General features: G+C 36.9%; 1 protein-coding gene across 1 annotated transcript; it reads right to left on the bottom strand.

Moving 5' to 3' along the window:
* Positions 1 to 9,429: 9,429 nt before the first annotated feature.
* LOC122076319 (protein RGF1 INDUCIBLE TRANSCRIPTION FACTOR 1-like) lies at positions 9,430 to 22,930 on the bottom strand. The gene is made up of 5 exons (XM_042641633.1): positions 22,654 to 22,930; positions 10,935 to 11,155; positions 10,644 to 10,841; positions 10,317 to 10,532; positions 9,430 to 10,209 (listed from the first exon to the last, which is right to left on the bottom strand). The coding sequence occupies exons 1-5, from the start codon at positions 22,928 to 22,930 to the stop codon at positions 9,982 to 9,984; spliced, it is 1,140 nt and encodes a 379-aa protein (XP_042497567.1). The 3' UTR covers positions 9,430 to 9,981.
* Between the last annotated feature and the right edge of the window lie 1,115 nt (positions 22,931 to 24,045).

Genomic DNA, 24,045 nt, shown 5'->3' with positions numbered 1-24,045 from the left:
AGTACGACTGCATAGTGCCACCGTGTCCCATACCACGGGCCACCAATGCATTCGTTTCCAAGCCGACCACGGCATCTAATCTATCAATGCATTATGCAACATGATGTCCACATTCAATATATAACATCTCATTCAATTGGCATTTAGAAAGTAAACATAGCACATATGCATAACAATGTGAGGAATGACTAATCTACATAGCATATTCATGATGGCATGACTAGACTAGATATGGTTATATGAATTCCAAACAAATGCCTTGAAACAAGGCCAAACGTCCTCTCTCCACTTACTTGTAGCGTACAAGGAGTCCCGCTCGGTACGGGGAGATCCGGAGCGAATCGGGAAGGCTTTGGTGAACCTAACAAAATTGAGCGGGGTTAGTACTTCACCATTTTAGAATCAAAATTAATGAAATCCGACGTCAAAATCGTGTTTAGAACGTCGAAAGAAGGTCCCACGTCCGATTTGGGCTCGATCGGACCCAAAAATCACATTCTGGCCACTCAGGTGGGTCACTCAGGTGGGTTGTCTACCCACCGGTCCTACCCGCCGGTTTTGGCGGAAAAACCCCAGTTTCTTCTCAACTTCCTCCATTCCTTGGGGACCCAAATAGGGCTTTTCTCAACCCATTCCTCACACCTTTAAAGTCCTATAGGATGGTTCTAGCTTAGATCTAAGTTAGATTCGAGTGAGGGGAACCATCTTACCTTCTTTGCTCAAGAATGACTTCAAACCCTCCAAATCACTTCCAACTCACAATGCTCCTTCTACCTTGTCAATATCTCTTCAAATCCTTCAAGATCAACACATAAATCATCTATTAAACCTTAGATCCATCATTTCAAGAGGTGTTTACAAGATCTTAAGAAATCATACTCGAATCAAGGGTTTAAAGCGTGGGTTTGGCGAATGTTTATAAAACCCAGCTTTTCTTACCTCCAACTGTAGATCTCGAGTTGAAGATTACTCTCCCGGCACCGGAATGGCAAGATCGAGCTTCGGCGCCGCTGAAATCCTTCCTTTCTTCTTCTTCCTTTCTTCTTCCCTTTCTTTTTCTCTCTCCTCTTTACTTTTCTCACCAAACGTACGAGGGTAATAAATGGAAAGAAAAGAAGTCATAAAGCTTTATATACTATTCCTACTTAAGTGAATAGTGATGGATGGGTCACTCAGGTGGGTGGGTGTACCCACCTGACATACCCATCCGAGAGTAAAAACTTGGGATTTTGACCGGGCTCGGACCTCGGCTCGGACCCTACCCCAAGCATACAATGTAGCATACGTATATAACCTTAAAATACGGATATAATACCTGTTCTATCCGTACATAGCCTTATGGTAGGTGCACGTACACGGTTTGGGCACTCCCGTCTCTTCTGGCACTGGCTCGGACTTGTCGGGCCAGCCGGTGTTTAAGGTCACCCGTGCCATCATAGCCCATAAGGAACTCGCTCTAACATCCTCTGGCTCGGTTCCTGCATGGTTAAACCGGTTCAACCACGAAATCAGACCGGGTTTAAGAAGCGGGATATTACAAGCTAACTGCTCTAACATTTGATCAATGAAAGGCAAAGGAAAGTGATCTTTCCGAGTTGTCGCATTTAACTTCCTATAGTCAATGCACACACGTCATCTTGTTTGGACATGGGTAGGGATCAACTCATTTTCAGTATTTTGGACTACTGTAACCCCTGACTTCTTTGGCACCACGTGCACTAGACTTATCCACTAGCTATCAGAAATAGGGTAGATGATACCATGATCCAAGTACTTTAGGATCTCTTTCTTGATAGCTTTTTACATCATAGGATTAGCCCTTCTTTGTGGTTCCCTAGAAGGTTTTGAATCCTCCATGAGGTGAATATGATGTTGAACGATTAAGGGGCAAATTCCTATAATGTCTGCCATGGTCCAACCTAAGGCTTCCTTGTTTTCTTTTAAAACTTTGATCACCTCTTCCTCTTGACTTGAAGTTAAATCTTAAGCGATAATAACTGGTAGAGTTTGATCTTCTCCTAAGAAGGCATACCTTAAGTTAGAGGGCAACTCTTTCAAATCAAGCTTAGGGGGCTCAACAATTGAGGGTAGCTTTAAAATCTCCTAATCCAAATTGTTGATAAACATGATAAGGTAGAAGGTTCACACTTGCACCAAGGTCAAGTAAGGCATGATCAATACGAGTATTGCCAATGACATTAGAGATGGTGGGACACCCGGGATCCTTATACTTAGCTGTTATAGGTTGTGTGATCATTGAACTGACATTAACTGCCAAGAACACCTTTTTGGGAACACTTGTGGTACACTTGTGAGTGCATAAGTCTTTGAGGACTTTGGCATAGGCTGAGATTTGAGTTATGACATCCAAAAGAGGAATGTTTACCTCTACCTTCTTGAAGACTTCTAAATTTTTTTTCATTGAAGTTGTCTTCTTCTTATTCATCAAATGGTTAGGATAGGGGATAGGAGGAACATAAATACTGTCAGAAGTTCTCTCATTAATAGAATCATTTTTTATGGCTTCTACCGAATCATCCTTAATCTCTTCAGGTCCATTTGGCGAACCTGGAATGGGAGGCACAGTAGTAGCCTCGATAGTTGGAGGGTCAACAGAAAGGTCAGATGGTGAAGAATGAGTGGTATCATTCCGTAGATACTCTCGACCATTCCGTAGGGCATATACCGCATTACACTGGTTGGAGGGCCCTTGGTATTGTTGACTCTGTACTATATTTAGCTGAGGAACAAGTAGCCCTTGTGGAGTCAGCACCTGATGTCTAGGATTCAGCTCTGGCTGAATAGGCAATTTTCTTTTCTCCTTCTCATGCATGATTGTGACAAGTTGGGTGAGTTGCATCTCCACATTATTGTGGCTTGTCATGAGAAGGGTCATGCTTTTCTCGCTCACTAATTATTGCCGCCTCTCCAGTGGATGTAAACCCCAGGGGTTATTGATAAGGTGTTTGGAGAGGGGGCTTAGAAAAATTTGACTGAAAACCTAGAATAGGTTGAGGGAAACAATTAGGTAGTGGTGCAAAATTAGGCCTCTAGGGACTAGGCTACCCTTAGTTGTGAAAGTTGGATGGACCTCCTTGATTCCCTTGGCTCCATAAAAAATTAGGGTGATTTCTCCACCCTGGATTGTAAGTGTTGCTAAACGGGTTGTTCGGATAAAGAGCATTAACTCTTTCATTATTCCCAGAACTATTGGGGCATTCTTCCATTACATGTCCAGGGGAGTGACACCAATTGTTCATAGAGACCTGATTTTTGACTTGGTGGACTGAGGCATGTGCTTTAGGGACAAGGGCTTCTATTCTCTTAATGAGGCTATCTAAATGGGCCTCCTTGGCTACTATCCCATCGACATAGTACCCTTTACCTCCTATAGTTCTCTCACTTTCCTGAGTAGACTCCCATTCTCTTGTCTTTTCAGCTAGGTCAACCAAAACCTGCCAAGCTTCGTTTTCGTTCGCATAAGCTGTGAAGCCTGTAGGACACATAGGCTCTAACATTTGCTTGGTATGGTAGTCTATCCCTTCATAAATTATTTGGCAAAGATGCCATTTGTCAATCCCATGATGGGGACACTTGGAGAAGGTCTTGGAACCTTTCCATGAGTCTAGAAAATGACTTTTGAGGTTTTTGTCAGAACTGCATGATCTCGCTCTTAAGTTTGTTTGTTTTATGCAAGGGAAAATTTTTTCTTAAGAACGCTACTGTAAACTGATCCCATGTGGTAATGGAATTAGTTGGCAGCCCATATAACCATCTTTTTGCTCCATCCTTGAGCGAAAAGGTAATGCATCTAAGTTTAACAGCATCATCACTGAGCTGTTGTATTTTAATGAGGACACAAACCTTCTCAAATTCTCTCAGGAACAAATAAGCATCTTCGGAGGATAGCCCATGGAAGTGGGGTAACATAGTGATAAATTGAGTTTTAAGCTCATAATTGTTCCCTGTGGCAGCTGGTAATCTAATGCAAGAAGGTTGGGCTGCCCAGGCTGGATAGAATCTATCCTTTAAAGTAGGCTTAGGTTATTATTCCATTCTTAAAATAGGTACTCTTACTAAACGATTGGTAGAATCACGGGTCTACACACTCATGCAACAGAAAACTATCCACATCTAGAGTAAGACAAACACAAAAGAATGGAAAGAAAAACTCTCCTTTTTTTCTTATTTAATTTTTTGATTTTTTATTTTGATTTTTTTTTTATCTTTTTAGGAGCTTACCGACAGGGATCCGGAGTTGCTCAGGTCAATTCTTGAGGTACTGCTACATGGCAAAACATGTCTTTATCATACTGTGAGGCATAGCGACCTCCACTGATACAACTATTATTGCAAGTTGATCTTCTTAGGAATTCAATAAAAGAAAAGAAAAAACAAAACAAAGCAAATAAAGCACTCCGATTTACCAAAACAAAGCAAAAAATAACATGGAACTGTCTCCCCGACAATGGCGCCAAAAACTTGTTTGAGATTTTAAATATAACCGCAAGCGTATGGATCAGTGTAGCTACGGGTCGAACACAAGGAGAGTAACCATTTTATTTATTTTTCTTCTAATAATGTGAAAGTGAACTGATTAATGGTTGTAATCTAATTATAATTACCGTCCTAAACATATATATCTAAAATAACGTCTTAATCATTCGTCATCTAAGAATTTAAAGATGCAAGCCACGCAATTATAAATAAATAAATAACTGAAAATAAACAATTCACGCAATTAAAATTAAAAATAATAAAGGAAAAAAAATACTGAAATAAAAATAAAGTAAAAGAAATGGGATAAAGCTAGAGAGAGACTCACAAGTAGGTTTCTCTACTTAGCCCGAGGGATGCATCATAATATGAGCTTCCCTACTTGACCAGAGAGTCACTCTTACAAGGGTTACTCTACTTGGCTTTAGGGAAAGTGAGACAATTAAAATAAAAATAATAAATTGATAGTTCTATGGTTAGGAGGGGCAAAGCCAACACATACACTAGTCATGAACATTGAGGGAAATGGATAGCAATAATGTAATGACTAAAATTAAAATCCTAAATTAAAAAAGAAAGGGTAGTCAGAAGAGGGAATGAGAGGGGGGAGAGAAGATTGCTGAAGAAGCCTACTTACTTGAATCAATACTTGAACTTGAAAGCTTGGGTGATTTGAGATAGTACCAGTACTAAAAATCAGATCTGGAATAAACCAAATCTGAAATTTCTAGTACTAGAGAAAACAAATCTTAAAAAAAAAAAAAAAAAAAAAAACTTGAAAAAAAAAAATTGCTCCACAGCTCGTGATCTTGTCACCTAGATCTAAGCCTAGAACTATAACTTTAAAAATTACAACTCAATTGCATAAATCATAAACATAAAAGGTTGAATAAGAATAAGAGAGTGCTTGCATTAATTGACATAAAAAACTATTATAAAAGTGATTAAAGCAAAAATAAAGAAGAACTAAAACTAAAGAGAGGGAGAGAGAGAAGAAAACTAAGCATAAACTAGAAAATAAACTAAGAGGAATAATAATCAATAGGAGGGGGGAGGAAGGGGCTTTTATAGGCCTTTTGTCTTGCCTCCTTCCTTCTACAATTCTTCTTTAAGAAAAGAAAGAAAATTAAATTAAATTAAATCTTGGTAAAAATCCTCATTCTCTGAGATATTGTGTGAGGAAAGAGATAATTTGTTTCCAAAATTAACAAATTCTATTCCTTCCTTGCAATATTAACCAATATCTTGCAATATTGATTAAATCAGAAATGAATCTCTGCATAGCATCTTCAAGATCTTGTGAGGTGGCAAGGAGAGAGAATAATCTTCAGGATTTTGTAGGAGAGAGGATGTGGTACCAATGAGTGGATCCCACTTTTGGACTGGTTCTTGATTCACTTTAAGCACTTTCTCTTGTAGACTTGGAAACTAAAAAAAAAAACAAGAAAAAGAAAAGTAGTACTATCCAAAGTGGGGCAAAATGTACACTTATATCCCTAAGATTTCACACATTATTGTGCTCATCAGAATGCCTTCCCAAATCCCAACCAACTGTTTCTTAACACACTATCAAAATTAAGAAAAACTGAGAAACGGAGACCCTTCTTGTAAATGGGAGTGTGCAAACGGAAAACACTTCACTTTGCGGTCTTTCCCCACAAGATAGCAATTAGATCCTCTCCAAACAATTCATCTAGGATGCATCACGGTTGAAATCTCTTAGAAGGTATGTGCATGTGTGTTGAGATGAATGTCTAGATATTCCCAACCGAATGCTCAGCATGGCTAAAAATGATCTGGGTCCAACTAGTCATCGGTGACAAAACCACTCCCTTAACCCTTCTTCCTTTCTCGATGCCCAAATTCTATTACTCCCTACTTATGGTTCAAGAAAAGTGATTCCCTAACTACTACTCCATTTTATTAACCACATCAAAGAAACTGCTCTGAAGTTTCCTAATCTCTTCATTAAACATTAGGATTTGACCTAAATGATGCTATCTGATTTCTTAATTAAGCTTGAAACCCCTAGATTTGCCCTTTTGAACTGTTCTCCATGTGAAAAGATGCCTAGATCTACGTTCAAGTAAACAAGATACATATCACACGTTTTTCGAAACCGATTAAACATCATTGATAATTGTTTTGTTAGCCCTGACTTGTGAGGATAAGGCTTTGTTGGGTTGAAGCAAAAGGGTAAAAGATGTGACCAATGTTTACACGTTTTTTAATTAAACCATACTAAGATGAGTCGTCATCATGAAAAATACATTTTGACTACCATCGACCAAAGCCGGAAGAGACGGGCAAATGTTCTTGGCTCTTGACCATTAGAAAAAAAAAAAGGGTGGTTCGATCCTTGTTCAATAAATATTCAATCAAGTCAGATTGGGGCTTGGACCGAAAGATAACGAGGAAATATAGTACAACAGAGTTAGCCATATATAAGATGTGATTGTGTTAGGGTAAAAAGAATAGAAAAAAATGTACAATACAAGTCAAATCATTCTTGGGTGAATTTTGGTGCAATGTAAGGTCGCTTCATTATAATCAAATGGTCACGATTCTGGTCAAGAAATAACTTCTCCATGAAATGGTTAAGGCAACTAATAACAACCTCCCTTGGACAGATCTTGACATAAGCAACCACTAAGAATCTCCCTTATATTGATTCTAAGGGAGAGAATAGTTCCCTAAGACGAATGGGATAGGCCTCTGCAAAATGAGAAGAACCCAATATGGCACCCCAACAAACATCATAAACAAAGCCACACTTGATTACAACTGATAGTACATTTCATGATCAGCAACCCCTTTAACAAGCCCAAGAAAATCAGCAGAGAAGTTTGACCAGAAAGAGTACTCTCCATCGTATTAGACGATAAAAAGACCATATAATCTGCTGATTTATTCTACTCCCTCCAAACATGCTTAAAAGTCATTCTTAAGAAGACTAGATGAGTAGTTGAGGATTCAATTTTTTAAAACTTTAAAATGCTTAAACATTTCTCAGAACAAAATATTGGTAACAAATACAATAGAAGTATAGATAGGGTGAGATGGAATGACATAGGACTAACCAATCAGTGTTGACGAATGGGGTATGATGGGCCCAATGGTGGGATAGACAAGGAAGTTGTGTATAGTGTGTCATCAGTCATCACTCATCAGCAAGGTAGGCATGGAAGAGGCATGCTTTTATAAGATAAGTGTTAGGAACTAAATGTCTCATCCTGACTTTGGCAACTCATTAAAGGTCCTTGAGGCCCCACCTCATTTCGTCATGTCCCAACTCATTTAAATGACCCCCTGTGGTAAGAAAGGGTTGGCTTTAAAATGAAACTTGAAAGGGAACAAAAGAAAGAGATTAATAAAAGCTTCGAAATGATAGAGAAAACATATATAAAAATACAAAAGCCAATCCTAAAGCGAAAAACATTAGAAAATAAGAAGAGGAGAATGGAGCTTGCACCCAGCAGCAGTAGGTAGCAAATTAACAAGATGAGTGAATTCCACCTCCACCCACTTCTGGTCCTCTCTTATGTGCTTCTACCACCAACAAACCCTACATGTGACATCTTGAAAGAGACCCGGCTGGCATCATATAGTCATTGGATTCGAATCTTTCATCATTTATAAACGTGCAAGATTTCAATCCCTCTCCAAATAGCTGGAAGAGAATTCAAAAACAAAAAAAAAAAAAAGAGGGAGGGAAAAAGGTTTCTTAAATGACAATATGAGAAGGAATCTATACACTACATCAATGTAAGGTTAAAAAATAATATTATTCCTATAAATTCACATAGGTCATACACGGTCTGAATAAGAGAGATGGCAGTACAGATTCCATTATTTATCAAATGATAATGTTTAGAAGAATCTATACAATGGCAATGAGGTAACATTTTAAAAAAAAAATGATTGTGGCATAAATTGGGTGGTGATGCCTTGGACGCAAGCAAAAGAGTGAGTAACTAGGTGGGGGAATAATTGAAGCCATGGGTGGACACGTGGCAGAATCTCGTACCTTAGTCCCATTAAACAAAAAGGGTGCGACTGTCCACGGATAACGACGGCATTTCTCAGGCGACGACTTATTAGGTCGACCGTGTCCCCGGTCTATATCACCTATTAAAAAAGGTCCGCTTCACCGGGAGAAAGGGTAAAGCTATCTTAACATCACACGTGTCGAACTTGGAGCCTCCACAGCCCCACATTTTTACCTTTTAAGATACAATAATAAAATCTCACTTGAAGAAAAAATGAATCACGTACGTAAACAGCAGTATACTCTTCCAGAAAATCCTTGGATTAGAATCTACTGTTCTGGTCAAACCAAATACATTGACCAAGTCATTGAGAAGAAAACCCTTCACACCGTCCAAGAAGGATCGTGCGGCCCACGCGGAAATTTACCACGAGGAAAACGCCGATGATCGTCAAACGAGGAAGGCTATGGCTACCAAAGTAGGGTAGTGGAAGAATTCAAACATATCTATTTTTTAATGTTTTGTTTTTGCAACTGGGCTTTGGTGGACCCACACGTGGCATAGAGTTGGTGTAGTGGGCTGGGGGGCTCTAAAAAAGAAACCCAAGATCCGTTTGATAACGTTTCTGTCGTTGCTGTTTCAAGAAACGGCAAAAACATAAATTTCCGTTTCTAAAAACAGAAACAGAATTGAAGGTATTTGATAAATCATGTTTTTAGAAGTTGATGATAACCAGTGAAATAATTACCACAAGTCGTTTCCAGAAACGACGAACTTGTTTCGCCTGGATCGTTTCTTGAATCATAAATAAGTAAAAATTTCTATTTCTATTTCTAAAAATAAGTGAAACAAAACAGTTTTATCAAACGTTTTTTGCTCCGTTTCTGCTGTTTCTGAAAACAGAAACACGTTTCTTGAAACATTATCAAACGGGCCCCAAGAGTCGATCGAAAACTTTCAAAATTTATTAGGCAGTAGGCACAAAGCAATAGAATAGACATGGATGGTACATCTTTTATTTCACTGCATTTCCTGTTTATATAATTAGAGACACATTGCTATATCCAGTACTACATTTTACTCCCTACTCACAAATTATATTTACATTTTCCCACCCCAATTATGACTTCAACAAAACTTAAGTATATTCCTTACCAAAAAGGCAAAAAAAACTCAAGTATATTACCCTTATCTAAGCTTATACCAATCTATTTTCACTTACAACTCCTCCTACAGATCTTATTCACCTCCTCGCCTCTTCACGTCTTATTCTTTGAGCCCTTTTAACCTTTCACATTTCTTTGCTATGTACATCAGATATTTTGTAGTCTCCTTCTCTTGTCTCCCACAGCACCGGCCTCCTGTCTAACTCGGTAAAAGCTCGCGTGTTGCACGGGGAAAAACATGAAAAGCTGATTGAAAACAAGGGGGCATTGTGATATTTACTTCGTATATGAGGATATCAGGGGTAATTAAACAAAAAGAGTAAAGACTTCTAATATTGTATAATGAGTCCTCCCATTGGTGCTCTGTGAGGAATTCCCTTCCTCCGCTTGGCAGTTCTGTAATTTACCGCAGTTGGTGGCGGCGTCGAAGGGGTGAAGCTCTGAACTTTTTTCTTCTCATTTCCATGGCTACTGCTGCTACTGTAAGATTCTTCTTCATCTGAAGCCAAACCCTGATGACGTTTCTTCTTCCTGAAGTTCTTGGAAGAACCCACAATCTGAAATCATCAATGAATAAAAGATTAGAGAGAATGTTGCAGAAGAATTCTGAGAAGACAAACGAGATTATAAAAAGAAACAGCGTTTTGGGTGTTCTAGTGTTTACCTTGCAACCCAGAGAACAGAATCGGAAGGAATCGAGAAGGCTTCGTTCGCAGACCTCACAAATGTTGGTTACACCTTTGCCTGGCCTAGGCTGAGGGCGTTCATTAAGGAAGACGACTCTGGCACTGTTGATAATGTAAGTCTGGACTCCGCCAATGTCCAATACCTTCTGAATCTCATTAACCCTAATCACATCATGGTATGAAGATCTCCTTATCTGTAATGGTAAAAACAGAGCAAACCCTTTAGTGCCCTTTTGAGATTCATGATTGAAATTAAATCTTCTCCTAATCGAAAACAGAAGATAAAAAGGTGAAGAGTATAAAACCTGAATGGCTCTATGGTCTTTGTGATAGGCGAGGCAGAGAGAGCAGAGGCTGCCATTCATACAATCCAAGCAGTACATATTACATTCCGACTTATGGGAGTCGGCATGTAACTTGCATTGAACGAAGAAGGTAGTCTGAAGAAGAGGGCGCAACCATGGAGGCCACCTGCTGTCATCGTCGTCTGGTCCTCCAGCTCCCTTTTTCACATTTGAAAAAACCAATCAATCCTCTGTTCATTTACAAAATTGACAGACAGAAGCAGAGAAGAAGAAGAAGGTTAATGGGCTTACCATGATTCTTCTGTTCTTAGGTTTGATCTCCTTCATAGTGGGTTCTTGGTTGTCGATCGCCAGTTTGAGAGATTGTGGGTATTGCTCTTTTTCTCTTTCTTTCTTTGTTTTGAGAGAGTTGTGAGTTGTGAATTGTGGAGTCGAAGGGTTAGAAGTATAGAAAGGGCGTGGGGAGGGTTCTTGTAGTTGTGGTAGATGGAGTTCTGATGGGTTGGGTCGTTCTTATCCGCTCAAAGTCTATCCGAACCTAATTCCGAACCCAAACCAACGCACTTGCGTTGATCGCAAGGAATCAACCGCCTTCTTTCCTTTTATTTTCCCTCTTCTTTCCTCTGTTTCGCCTCTTTTTATATATATATATATATATATATATCTATATTTTCTTGGGAAAACTTTATTTAATAATATATATATATATATATATATTTTTTTTTTTTAATTTCACCCAAACTCAAGAGACAAATTGGTTAGTAGTGTTTATCTCATCTAAGTTCTAACTGTAAAATGACGAAATTAACCTACATTACTAGTCTAATGACAAATTAGGTTCTCAACTTTCTCTTTCACTTCCCTACGTACCCCTACCATGCCATCGTGATTTATCTGCTAGGAACCGGGTTCAACCCATCTTGAGAACCCTATTTGTGGAATATACCTTATTCCCATTCATCCCCTCTTTTAGCATGGTAACAACACTATCCCTCAATTAATTTGGATAGATTCTCACTTTTGCAAGAATTAAAAAAAAAAAAAAAAAAATGCATATCTGCTTTCAAGTAAGGGTAAAGAGATAAATTGATGCAAGCCAAGTCAGGACACATGGACACTGTAGTATTTTTTTTTTTTGGGTGACTAGGACATGGTGGTTTTGATTAAACACTTTATTTCCATAATAATCATTAAAGTGTTAATTTAGATTTGATTCCACATAGGAGATAACTTAGAATTCTAAATCCATTTATGCATTCTCCAATTCGATCTTAAATGTTTTGCCGACATGCTATAATTTTTCGTCTTTTTCACCCAGTAATCATTATCAATGGATAAGATAAGGTAAATAAAATTGTTAGATTCACACCCCCCCCCCTACACACACACACTTTTAGTAACTAAAAGTAGGGGATACTAAAAGTGGGGGAACTCCTTCTCCATGTAACTTCTCTTATATATAGGAGCATATTAGTTACTAGGGATGTTTGTGGGCAGGCAAGGACAAACTAACAATAAAGTAAATGGTAATTTAAGCAAATGGGCCATATTGTCCAAAAGCTATGTTTGCTCCATTACATAGCACCATTTAGGTAATTTTAAATGCCATACCTAAATGAATATGTTGATTAGACTTTTAACTATTTCTATCTTACTTTTTAAAAACCCCAAAGGAAAGGAAAAATACTCTTCTTGGAAAGAACCATAGATTTCATAATACATGTGAGATTTCTAACTTATAATGAATCCAAGGAGTTTAAGAAGACATCAAATAATAGAAAGCCTTCAGAATTGATGGTATGGCTTTCCCAAAAGAGGGTATGTTAGGTTAGGCAAACCATGTGGCCCATGCCTTAGTTTTCTTATTTAAAATGAAAAATAGGGTCACTTATTACCTAAAATGACCAATCCGGTTTTATTGAGGGCATCAAAAGACCCAAACCAATTGAATCGAATTGGATTTGATCAGCTGGTTCATTGTCTCTCCAAGCTTCAATGGCTTTAACTCGGGTTTAATATTTCCGAACCAGACCGACCATATTTGCATAATTATTAAAAATGTCGCCTGGGGTGGGGGGCATGCTGGCCATTTTCAGTGCCTCGGGACCTAAGCTGAGAAAGTTGAGTGGTTCAACTTACTTGGACCAACTGGTGTTGACATTAAAACAAAAAAATTCAATATAGGTTTTTTACTTTTTGAAGAAGGAAACCGATGATTATGGGAATAAATATAAAGAAAATTATTAATTAAATATTTAAAATGAAATTAAAATATATCTTGGCAAGGCTCAAGGAATCCTGAAATTCGGGTAAAATGACCTCTGAATAATTGGATTTTACTAACCAAGCCAAAACATGCCGGATAATTTCTTATTTTCTAAAATTGGAGGGAGGGGTGTAATTAGTTGTGCGATGAAGGAATTTGGATTATTAAAATAGGGCAAGAGGATCCTGTCCATTTACATGGTCACTGTGCTAGCATGCAAGCATTGAAGGCTACGCAAAGGCATCTGATAGGGGGCAGCACAATCTTTTTATACCCATCGATATCTAGACATAAAGCCATGCAAACAAGTAGGGTTCTTTTCTTCTAAAAATAGTTATCATTATATATTTTTCAAGAAAATAATATTTGTGGAATTTGGCCCATGTGGATTTGGATCCTCTCAGACACTAAGGGATTGCTGAAGAGGCCTAGTAAGAGCTCTCTCTCTCTCTCTCTCTCTCTCTCTCTCTCTCTCTCTCTCTCTCTCTCTTGTTTTTCTTTATACTGCTCTCTCTCTCTATCTCTCCCCTCATTGGGACCTCTCTAGCACCCCCGGCTGGAGAGAATCCTAATCCAACCCTTGTGCCCAGTCACATGGGGGATGCAATGATTGATCGCCTCTATGAAATGGAAAATGATGCATTTGTTGATATTGCCTCGTGCACTCCCATATGCAGAAGCCACACTCCCACATAAGAAACAGTTCCCCATTTTATATTAGACAACAACACAACTCAGCCTTATCCCAATTAAATGGGGTTGGCTACATGGATCCAAGTATATATATATATATATATATATAATTTGGGACATCCTACTCACGAACAATCGGCAACCCGGATCTTAGCCCTCCAAACAGCTCTATTATATGTCATACTAGGGTGAAGACTTAACTTTTGTATGTCTCTTCTAACTAACTCATCAATGGTTATTTTGGCCTGCCTCTAGCCCTTTTAACTTTATCCACCTGCATCTGGTCACTCCTCCTTACTGGGGCATCCAAAGGCATCCTTTGGACATGTCAAAACAATCATAACCGACATTCTCTGAGCTTATCCTGAAATGGAGCAACTCCTAATTCAGTTCTAACATGGTCATTTCTTATTCTATCTCTCAGAGTTTTACTGTAGATCCATCTCAACATCTTCATCTCAGTCACACTCAACTTATCTATGTTACGCTTCTTGACTGCCTAACATTCGCATCATACATCATAGCTAGTCTTATGACTGTCCTGGAGAATTTTCCCTTAAGCTTTAGAGGAATACATCGATCACATAATGCTCTAGACGCCCCTCTTTTCATCCATCATTCTTTAATTTTGTGGGAAACATTCTCATCAATCTCACCTTCCTTGTCTAAGATAGAGTCCAGATATCTGAAATAGTCACTTTACGGGATCTCTCTCCCCTTAATTTTCACTCTCTCGCTATCAATCCTCAATTGACTAAAGTTACACATCATATATTTCATCTTCGTTCTACTTATCTTAAGACCTCTCAATTCCAAAGTATATCTTCATAGCTCCAACTTATCATTAATCTCTACCACTATTTCACCGACCAGAACAATATCATCTACAAAAAGCATACATCAGGGGATCTCTCCTTGAATATGCCTATTTAAATCATCCATGATAAGTGTAAACAGGTAGGGGCTCAATGCAGATCCTTGATGTAATCCAATAGTAATTGAAAACTCAACACCTTGACCTCCCATAAATCTCACCCTAGTAACCACATCTCCATACATATCTTTTATACTGGAGTAAGTGATAAATTGAAGAGCCAATCAATCTCCTTACCTAATACCTAATAGGCTACTGCTGCTGGGAGAATTCAATCTGTTATATAACTACAAAAGGTAATTATGGTTAAAATGTCACAATGAGTCAAATGACCATTGTTGTCATGGTTGAAATTAACTTATCGTAGTGAAATGGTGACCGATTGACATGTGTCAATGTTTTTTCCTTAGGAATAATCTTGTGTCAATGTTAACCAACTTAAAACCCATTATTATTCTTAAGGCAGAGTGAACCTCATTTAGCTTTTCTTTAAAAAAAAAAAAAAAAGGAAAAAAGAAACCCTCATTTAACTTGATTTTGTATAATAATAATAGAGTTATTGAATAATTTGGTGGTTTAATATATATATATATATATATATATATTTGTGTGTGTGTGTGATACTTTCATACTATTATATAAGTGCATGAACTCATTCTTCGTGTCTAATTTTTCACTTAAATATTTTATGCTCTATTTTTTATTTAAATATCATATTTTTCTTATTACTTTTCATCTTATTCTTTCTAATTTTTTTCTATTTCCTGGTACCATTTTTCTGTAATTTAATTTTTTTAATTTAAACTACAACCTCTTTTTGAAAACCCACTTCCTCCTTCGTGCTCCTAAACCCTCTCCCACGATCTCTTTCATCCTATCCTCTTTCCCTCTCTCTCCACCGGCAGACCTAGCACACTTCCTCTCCGTTTGCATCACAAGAGGAAAAAAGGGTCTGTATGCGAACCAAACACTCTTGAAGAGAAAAAGAGATTTTTTGATGAGAAATTGATGCCCTTTAATCGAGATTCAAACAAAATCAATTTTCAATCACTGTCTCTAGAGCTCATTTTAGATTATTTATCTACTGATATGTATCTGTTTGTTCGCTCTTTAATTTATGATTAGATTTTTCTTGAGGCTTTAATTTCCAAGTCGAATGCTTATTACAATAAATCTTTCGAAATAGTTGTTTGTGGTGAACCCATTTTCTTTGATTCCACCGTTTTCGCCATGGAAGACCTAAAATCTGCAATGAATGAATGAATGGATCAAATGCATGTACCTCGCCTCAACTTTTTCTCGCAATGTCTACGTCTTCTATCGTTGAACATCTTCAAACCCTAATCTCTCTTGTATGCGATTCCTAGGCTTTGCAGACCTCAAACTACCCATGTTCATGTAAAAGATTATAACATTCAAACCCACTTCCTCCTTCATGCTCATAAATCCTCTCTCCCACGGTCTCTTTCATCCTATATCATCTTCCCTCTCTCGCCACCGAAAGACCTAGCACACTTCTTCTATATCTTAATCATAAAGAAAAAAAATAAAAGGTTGTGATGAGAACTAAACGACCTTTAAAGGAAAAAAAAAAAAGAAGAGATTTTGCAATGAAAACCCGATGCCCTTTAATTGAGATTCGAACAAAATCAATTTCCAATCGTTGTTCATCTACTAGTATGTATTTGTTTGTTCGCTCTTTAATTTCTGATTAAATTTTTCTTGAGGCTTTAATTTCCAAGTCGTATGCTTATTATAATAAATCTTTCGAAATAGTTGTTTGTTGAAAACCTGTTTTCTTTGATTCCATTGTCTTCGACAGGAAGGCTTGAAATCTCCAATGAACGACTGTATAGATCAGATGCAGGTACCCCGCCTCAACTTCTCCTCTCAATGTCTACGTCTTTTATCCGTGAACCTCTCCAAACCCTAATCTCTCTTGTATGCGATTCTTAGGGTCTGCAAACCTCAAACTACCGCTGTTCTTGTAAAATATTATATCATTCAAGTTTGTAAGAGTGTTTGGACATATGGAAAATAATTTAGATTAACACCTACATAAAATAAATGAAAATACGATGAATGTGCAATTTTTCACATAAATACATTAAAAAAATGTTTTATGGCATGTGCACCTGCAGTTGTCCACCTTTCCCATCCATCACTGATTTCCATAGTTATTTGTGCTTATTGCAATTTTCTTTTTTAATGGATTTAAAGCACTTTGGTCCTAGCATGAAGGAGTGATTCTATTGACATAGAAGGCCTTCAATGAGGAGGTTTGTGTTTTTCTTCATTTATTCTGAAACATTTTGGTTTTTAGATTTTTTTTTTCTTGTATTCTACTATATGTATATGGTGAATACTGGTTCACTCTCTCATCTGTTATTTTATATTCTATTTTCTATTTATATTGTTTCATATCAGAGAACTCTAGACAAGTCACCCCCTCATACCTCACCACAACATCCAATCTAGGTTCAGTTGAGAGATTTGAACCCTTGGAAAACTAAGCTAGATTATTAAGGGAGTTTGGAAAAGTAGTTTGAAGAGATTCAGTTTCTTCTATTTATTCTTAATTCTGATCTTTTGTTATTGAACTTCTGCTACTTCAAATTCGATTCTTTGAGCACTTTTTTCTTTTTTTTCCTGATCATATGACCATACATAAACAAAGGGCTAATGGTCCATATTCATTCTATAATGTCATGTATACCTTGTGTAGGAGGGATGGAATTTCTCTTATAGGGTCTTCATCAGAAGGTGTTCAAAGAGTGTCATCTTAGATGGTGTTGGGAGGATGGTCTTGAAGCACATTGAATTTGTGCTTACAGTTTCTATTCCACAAGGCTTCTACATTGTTGCTTCGTCATCATATCCTGCAGTGTTTGCACAAGTAGCTATTGTAGCACATATTCAAGAAGTTCGGCTTCTGAAATGTCGGTTTTTCTTCACATTTTTATGTCACGTGTATACATGCAAATGTTGTTGTTGCTTTACTATACTTGTATGCTCCTCATTATTGTTGGACATCGTTGCCAATATGAGAAGTAAACATGTAGTGCTCGATTGACCTAAAAATTTCTAACTGGTTTGTCTATACAATTAATTTTTGCAATTAGATGAGTTTTGTACCAATCTTAAGTCATGTGATCATCCTATACATATTATATATTGAAGCTAAAAACAATGTTTAGTTATTTTCCAAGAAATTCATATTTTGTCTTCTTTGATAGATGCTTACTATTTTTCGTAATGATTTCATTTTAGACTGATTTATTGTTCATCATTTCTTATCATATGAACCAATGTCTCTAACATCCTTTTTTGAAGCAATAAAAGGAATCATTGCGTAAGAAGCAGCTCTATGGGTGATGATAGTTATGAACCTGGAAAATTTCTCTCTCTCTCTCTCTCTCTCTCCCTCTCTCTCTTTTTGCTGCTATGTTTTTTTTATCATTGTTGATCTTAGGAATTGAGTATCTGAGATTCCAACATAGGTTTTTAGGTCAGTGATTGGATCTGATCTTGTCCTGTGAAAGGAAGACCATGATTGAGATTTTTACATGTCTATAAGTGAATGTTAGGTTTCAGCTAGTCCAACGATCCGATCCTTGCTAAAGTAAATCCTTATATTCTTTCTTCACTAATAAGCAAATTTGCATGCAAATGGGGATTTTAATGATATTGTTCCGATTTGCAAATTTTTTTCTTAGCCGATCGTATTGGACTAATTGTATCTCTTCATTGTATGTATTTTCCCCTCATTTTCTTTTTTAATATTCTAGGTAGGGGTATTTTCTACGGTTTTCAAACCGGAAATTCATTTAACAATTGTAGTTGTTTTCATTAACTGTGTCTCTAGAATCATAGAGCATATATACATACAAGCAACGAACCATCTATTGGTTTTGTTTCATCAGAAGAAAGAAATAATTAAGCTTTCCAAATTCATGGGGTTTTTTTTTTCTTTTTCTTTCTAATAAAGGAATTGTAATGTGATTGGTTCTGTTCTTTTACATTATTGCATGAAATTATACTGAACTCTAGAGGATTCAAGCTTCACACATGCAGATGGCTCCCTGCAAATACAGAACCAGAAGCCTTAATCTTTCTTTGCCATGGTATATCCACCAAAACGAATTGTTTTTTCTCTGCTTTCTCTTGCAAATAAGTTTTATCTTTGAAAAAAAAAAAAAAAAAAAAAAGGAAAAACAATAGAGTAACGAATTGTTCTGTTTTTAATAGGGTTAGTCTTATTAATTCATTGCTGTCATTGTTTAACTTCATGCTTATAGGTTATGCCATGGAGTGCAACATCTCTAAGAAAGTTAAATGGAATAGACTTAACCCTCTTCTTCATGACTTGATTCCTATTTAAATTAGGAATCGAAAAAAAAAAAAAAAAAAACTAAAAGGGTTTTTATATCTCTAATGCAGGAACATGAATTCATCTTGCAAAGGAAGGTTTTGCAGTGTATGGGATTGATTATGAGGGCCATAGGAAATATATTGGATTAGAGGCCTATATGTAAACGAAACTGAAAGGGGTGGAGAATTCTGAGCTTACCTCCACCGTTTGGATTGGCATTAGCCATCTCAAACCAATTATGTGTGATGCTTTCAAGTTCTCCTTTTTGAAGTGTTGTTAACGGCAACGAGCAATTAAAGATGGCAACAATGGAAGCAACAATCGTTTAGTGGTCTTCTAATTTCCACCTATTGTCTCTTAGTTACTCTTTCTAATGTGAAGATGTAATGTGCATGTAAATGGAACTAGGATCCCAATCCCCTTATATTTCTCCACTCAATAACAGCCTCCCATCAAGGTGGTTATTGGAGAGAGTGCTTGTTCATATCTCCACTATCTTAAGTGGGGAGTGAGAGTTTGTTATGTGCATAACTCTTTTCCCCACATGCTGACATAGCATAGGCCACATCGGTTAAAATTCTCCCACTTGGCCTATTTTGCCACATGCCAAGGATATGGTTTAAGTTCAATTGATGCATGGCCATGCCGAACTTTAACCCAAGGAGTATCACCATGTCCAAAATGAGATTTTCAATCCACGAATCATGGCAGTGCATATCCATACAAAGAATACTTCCTTCCATGTATCCTGATGAATTATCCTTCTCAAGTCAAACCTTGATGTGGTAGATGTGCCTATATAAATTAACCCAGTGGTCAACTCTAGGTCCGACAAAATTTTCCTATTTATTAATAGGCCAACTCATTACTTACTGAAAGTGTACACTAATACATGAGTAATGACAATATATAAAATGGCAGAGTTTTTCTTCCTTAGAATCATAGCAATTAATTACTAAGTCAAAAGAATGATCTCGAGAATCATAATGTATATAATGTAATAGTTCGAACTTGATCGATTGCACTTATTGATTTAAACAATCCCGTATGACCCACAGGATCTGTAAAAACTCTGGGAACAAGTCCTTTGGTGAAGGGATCTGCAATCATTTCTTTAGTGCCAATGTGATCAATCGCTACTCAACGATCCCAAATGTCTTACTTAACAACGAAGTACTTAATCTTAATGTGTCTACAATGACTTATCGAACAAATGTTGTTGGAAAACCTCACTGCTGCAGTGTTATTACAGTATACTCGAATAGACCTTTCAATTGAGGGTATCACTATAAAATTTGTTATGGCCTTAACCAAGATTCATGAGAGACAACCTCATAGCATGCTACTACTGCTTTCATAGTTGAAGAAGCAGCCTTCAGTGGCTTGATGCTTCTCCAAGATACTACTCCAGCAGCAAGCAGGAAGATGTAACCTGCTGTAGATTCTCTAGTATCAACACATGCAGAGTAATATGAGTCTGATTAGCTAACTAGTTCCAATTCATTGTCATGCTTGTAAGTAAGCATGTGATCTTTGGTTCCTTTTAGGTATCGAAGAACCTTTTTAGCCGTTGTCGAATGTCGCATTCTTGGATTCTACTGAAATCTTCCCAATACTCTCACTACATAGGCAATGTCTGGTCAGTACAAACTTGAACATATATTAAACTTCCTAATGCAGATGCATACGGAATGGATTGCATTTTTTTCTTCTCTAAGTCACTCATCGGGCATTGTTCCAGACTTAGTATGCCACCTTTAACAAGGTGTGCTACACGCAATTTAGAGTCCTTCATTTTGAATCGTTCCATAATTTTATCGAAACCTTTTTAAGACAATCCTAAGATCTTATTTGACCTGTCTCTGTGTATTTCTATGCCTAAGAAATAGAATGCTTCACCCATATCCTTTATATCGAAATCTCGAGTCAAAAACTCTTTTGTTTCATGTAGCATTCGCAGATCACTGCTTGCTAACAGGATGTTATCCACATATAAGACCAAAATAATGAAACAACTTCCTCTAGTCTTCAGATAGATACATTGATCAGCACAATTTTCTACAAATCCAAAAGTAGTAATTATGTGGTCAAACTTTAAGTACCATTGTCTGGAAGCTTGTTTCAATCCATATATGGATCTATTTAACTTATATATAAAGTGATCTCCCTTGTCTGATAAGAATCCTTTAGGTTGTTTCATGCATACTTCTAACAATTCTCCATTCAAGAACGTTGTTTTGACATCTATTTCATGTAACTCTAAATCATAATAAGCCACCAATGCCATCATAATGAGCAATGAATCCTTCCTTGATACAGGAGAAAGTTTTTTTATAATCAATATCTTCTTTATGATAAAACCCCTTCGCCATAAGGTGGGCTTTATATCGTTCTATGTTACCTTTGGAATCCCTTTCGATTTTAAAAACCCATTTGGAACTAACGGCTATAGATCCCGATGGCAACTAAACAAGTTTCCAAACATGATTCTTTGCCATTGATTCATTCTCATTCTTCATGGCGTTATGCCACAAGATTGAATCTTGACTGTTTATGGCTTGTGTTCATTAGTTCCAAAATCAGATTCAGTATGTTAGAGATATACCTGATAATCTGAAGAGATAACAGATTTCCACAATTTAGTGGATCTTCTCAAACTAGATTGTTCATCAACATTTTACTCATGATGTACAACTGGTTCACCAACTATATGTTCTTCCTAGGGTAAAACTTCATAAGGAGTATGTTCCTCAGGGGTTTCCTCCTCAACCATAGGTATAGAATGATTTGGAAAGGATAAAGATAAGAACTGTAAACCTTCACCTCCTAAGTGGAAGCTTCTAATGAAATGTCAAGTTCTTTGAACTTTACAGTTTTTCTTGCCTCAATGCTCCTACTGTTGGTGTCATCCTCTAGAAACTTAGCATTTCGTGACTCAACAATCATAGGGGTGTGTGTAGGGTAATAAAACTTAAAACCCTTAGACCTTTTTTAATAGCCTATGAAATATCCACTAACTCTTTTGAGGACCAACATCCTTTCATGTGGGTTATACACTTTTACTTCAATATGACAACCCCTGGCAGGTATATGATACAAATTGGGTTTCCATCATTTCCAAAGCTCAAAAGGTGTTTTAGGTATGACTTTAGATGGACCTCTGTTCAAAATATGGATAGATATCTATAGTACTTCACCCCATAAGGATAAAGAAAGATTGGAGTAACTAATCATAGTCTTTACCATATCCATAAGTGTTTTATTTCTTCTTTCTACAAAGCCATTCTGATCAAGTGATCCTAGTATGGTATATTGTGGAATCAATCCACCAATTTTCATAATGAGAACTTATAAAATTGGACTCATAACAGACAAAGGTCTAAAAGTTACCTTTTCTCTAGCTATTGTTTGAACTTGGAGCAATCCTTCTTCACGTGCATTTTCTTCTTGCAGAAGAAGCACTTGGAAGCTTACTTGATGCCTTCTTTCGTGATAGGCTTCTTCCATTGTTTCTTCTTTTGGTTAGAGTTGCTGGATTGCCCTTTCTCATAGGTGGTTGTTAGGTGTATGCTTTTTTTTGTCTCCCTCTTGAGTCTTTCCTCCTCTTGAACACACATAGTCAACATTTCATTGAAATACCATTCATCTTTATGTATGTTGAAGAAAATCTTAAATGGATTAAATTTCTTAGGGAGAGTGTTTAGGATGTAGTACACTAGAAAAGGTTCAGAAATGACCAATTCCAGAGACTATAGGCGGGTTGCAATATCCTTAATATGCATTATGTGAGCCTTCACACCCTTACTTGGATTGTACTTAATAGAGTTGAACTGACAAATGAGTGTCATGGCAACTGCTTTATCAGAACTGAAAAACTGGGATTCTATGACCTTAAAATATTCCATGATGGTATCACATTTAGGAATAAACACCTTAATGCTCTGACTAATGTGAGCCTTAACGAGAGACTTACAAAAATTGTTAGAGAGTTCCCAGTCCTTTTGATAAGCCATCTCATCTGTAGCACTAGTTGCAGTGAGAGCAACAAACTTATCCTCTCTAATTGTCAGATCCCAATTCATGCACATGAGAGTAAGTTCAGCCTTTTCTCTCCATTCAGCATAATTGTACTAGCCAACATTGGGAGACGGAATTGGTTATCTAACATAAATGTAAAATAAAATCTACTATAAATAAGCATACTCAATTAAAATGACATTAATAATAAAATTAGCCCACGTTATTTTAGTGATAAAAAAATCAAGTTCACTATAGCTTACCTATGGGCTAGGACTGCAAGTTATAATGATTTCTTTTCTTTATACTAAAAATAACAATTATTTTAATTTTTAGTGTTAGACTTATGTCGATTACAACTTACATGCGGGTATTAGTTGCAATTAACTGTAGTCTAAATTTAAATAATAAGACTAGAATGCATCTTATTAGACAAGCCTACCTTTGGGCATCAGCTGTCTTAATGTTCAATATTACTATCCCATCCCAACTTACTTGCACTAAAACAAACACTACCTGTGGGCATCTTGTTTATTTTGTACAGAAGTTGTAAAATTTAGATGCCTTTTTTATTTTAGAAGATTGCCTCAAGTCATTATTATGGGATTTTAAAATGATGGAATATATGGTATACCAATCCCCTTAATGACAATCTTGTGAATACAAGACAACACTTTAATGTTATGAGTTTGTATGATTTATGTGATTCTTAATTAGATTATGTTTTCACATAATAAAATAGATTACTAGCATACTGCAGACATCCAATTTTGTCACCCACCCAGGCAGTTATGACATACAGGGAACGATCAAGGTTTGTACTTCACATCAAAAGGGAATGGCCTTTGGTGACGATCTAGATGGTACCAGTAACTTGAGAGTCAACCCGAAACTCTAATCTAATTTGAAACTCGGAAGTGGCCCGAATCAGCTCAAAACCCTAATACAGCTGAAACCCTAATCTGACCCCAGTTCAATTCCAGATCCGATCTTTTGGCACTCGATTCAAGCATTTTATATGTTGAAAAATTGGTTCTACGTACTCTCCAATGGTGCGGGAATGGCCTAAACAAGGATTGCCGAAAAAACCCACAACTAGTAAAAGGGTAAAGTCCCCTCTTTGATATTCTTGATCTTTTCAAACGAAAAAAGAACTCAAAACCCACACCATTAGATAATT

Source organism: Macadamia integrifolia, chromosome 4 (assembly GCF_013358625.1).
Source record: "Macadamia integrifolia cultivar HAES 741 chromosome 4, SCU_Mint_v3, whole genome shotgun sequence".
Taxonomy (NCBI): domain Eukaryota; kingdom Viridiplantae; phylum Streptophyta; class Magnoliopsida; order Proteales; family Proteaceae; genus Macadamia; species Macadamia integrifolia.
Note: the sequence above shows the minus strand (reverse complement) of the source record. Positions and strands in the feature narration are given on the sequence as shown.

Excerpts from the sequence above, each read along its gene's own strand:
- LOC122076319 (XM_042641633.1), bottom strand. The coding sequence starts at position 22,930 with ATGAATTGGGATCTGACAATTAGAGAGGATAAGTTTGTTGCTCTCACT. Across the intron at positions 10,533-10,643 it reads AAGACCATAGAGCCATTCAG|ATAAGGAGATCTTCATACCA; the intron begins GTTTTATACTCT and ends TTACCATTACAG. Across the intron at positions 10,210-10,316 it reads TCTGTTCTCTGGGTTGCAAG|ATTGTGGGTTCTTCCAAGAA; the intron begins GTAAACACTAGA and ends TGATGATTTCAG.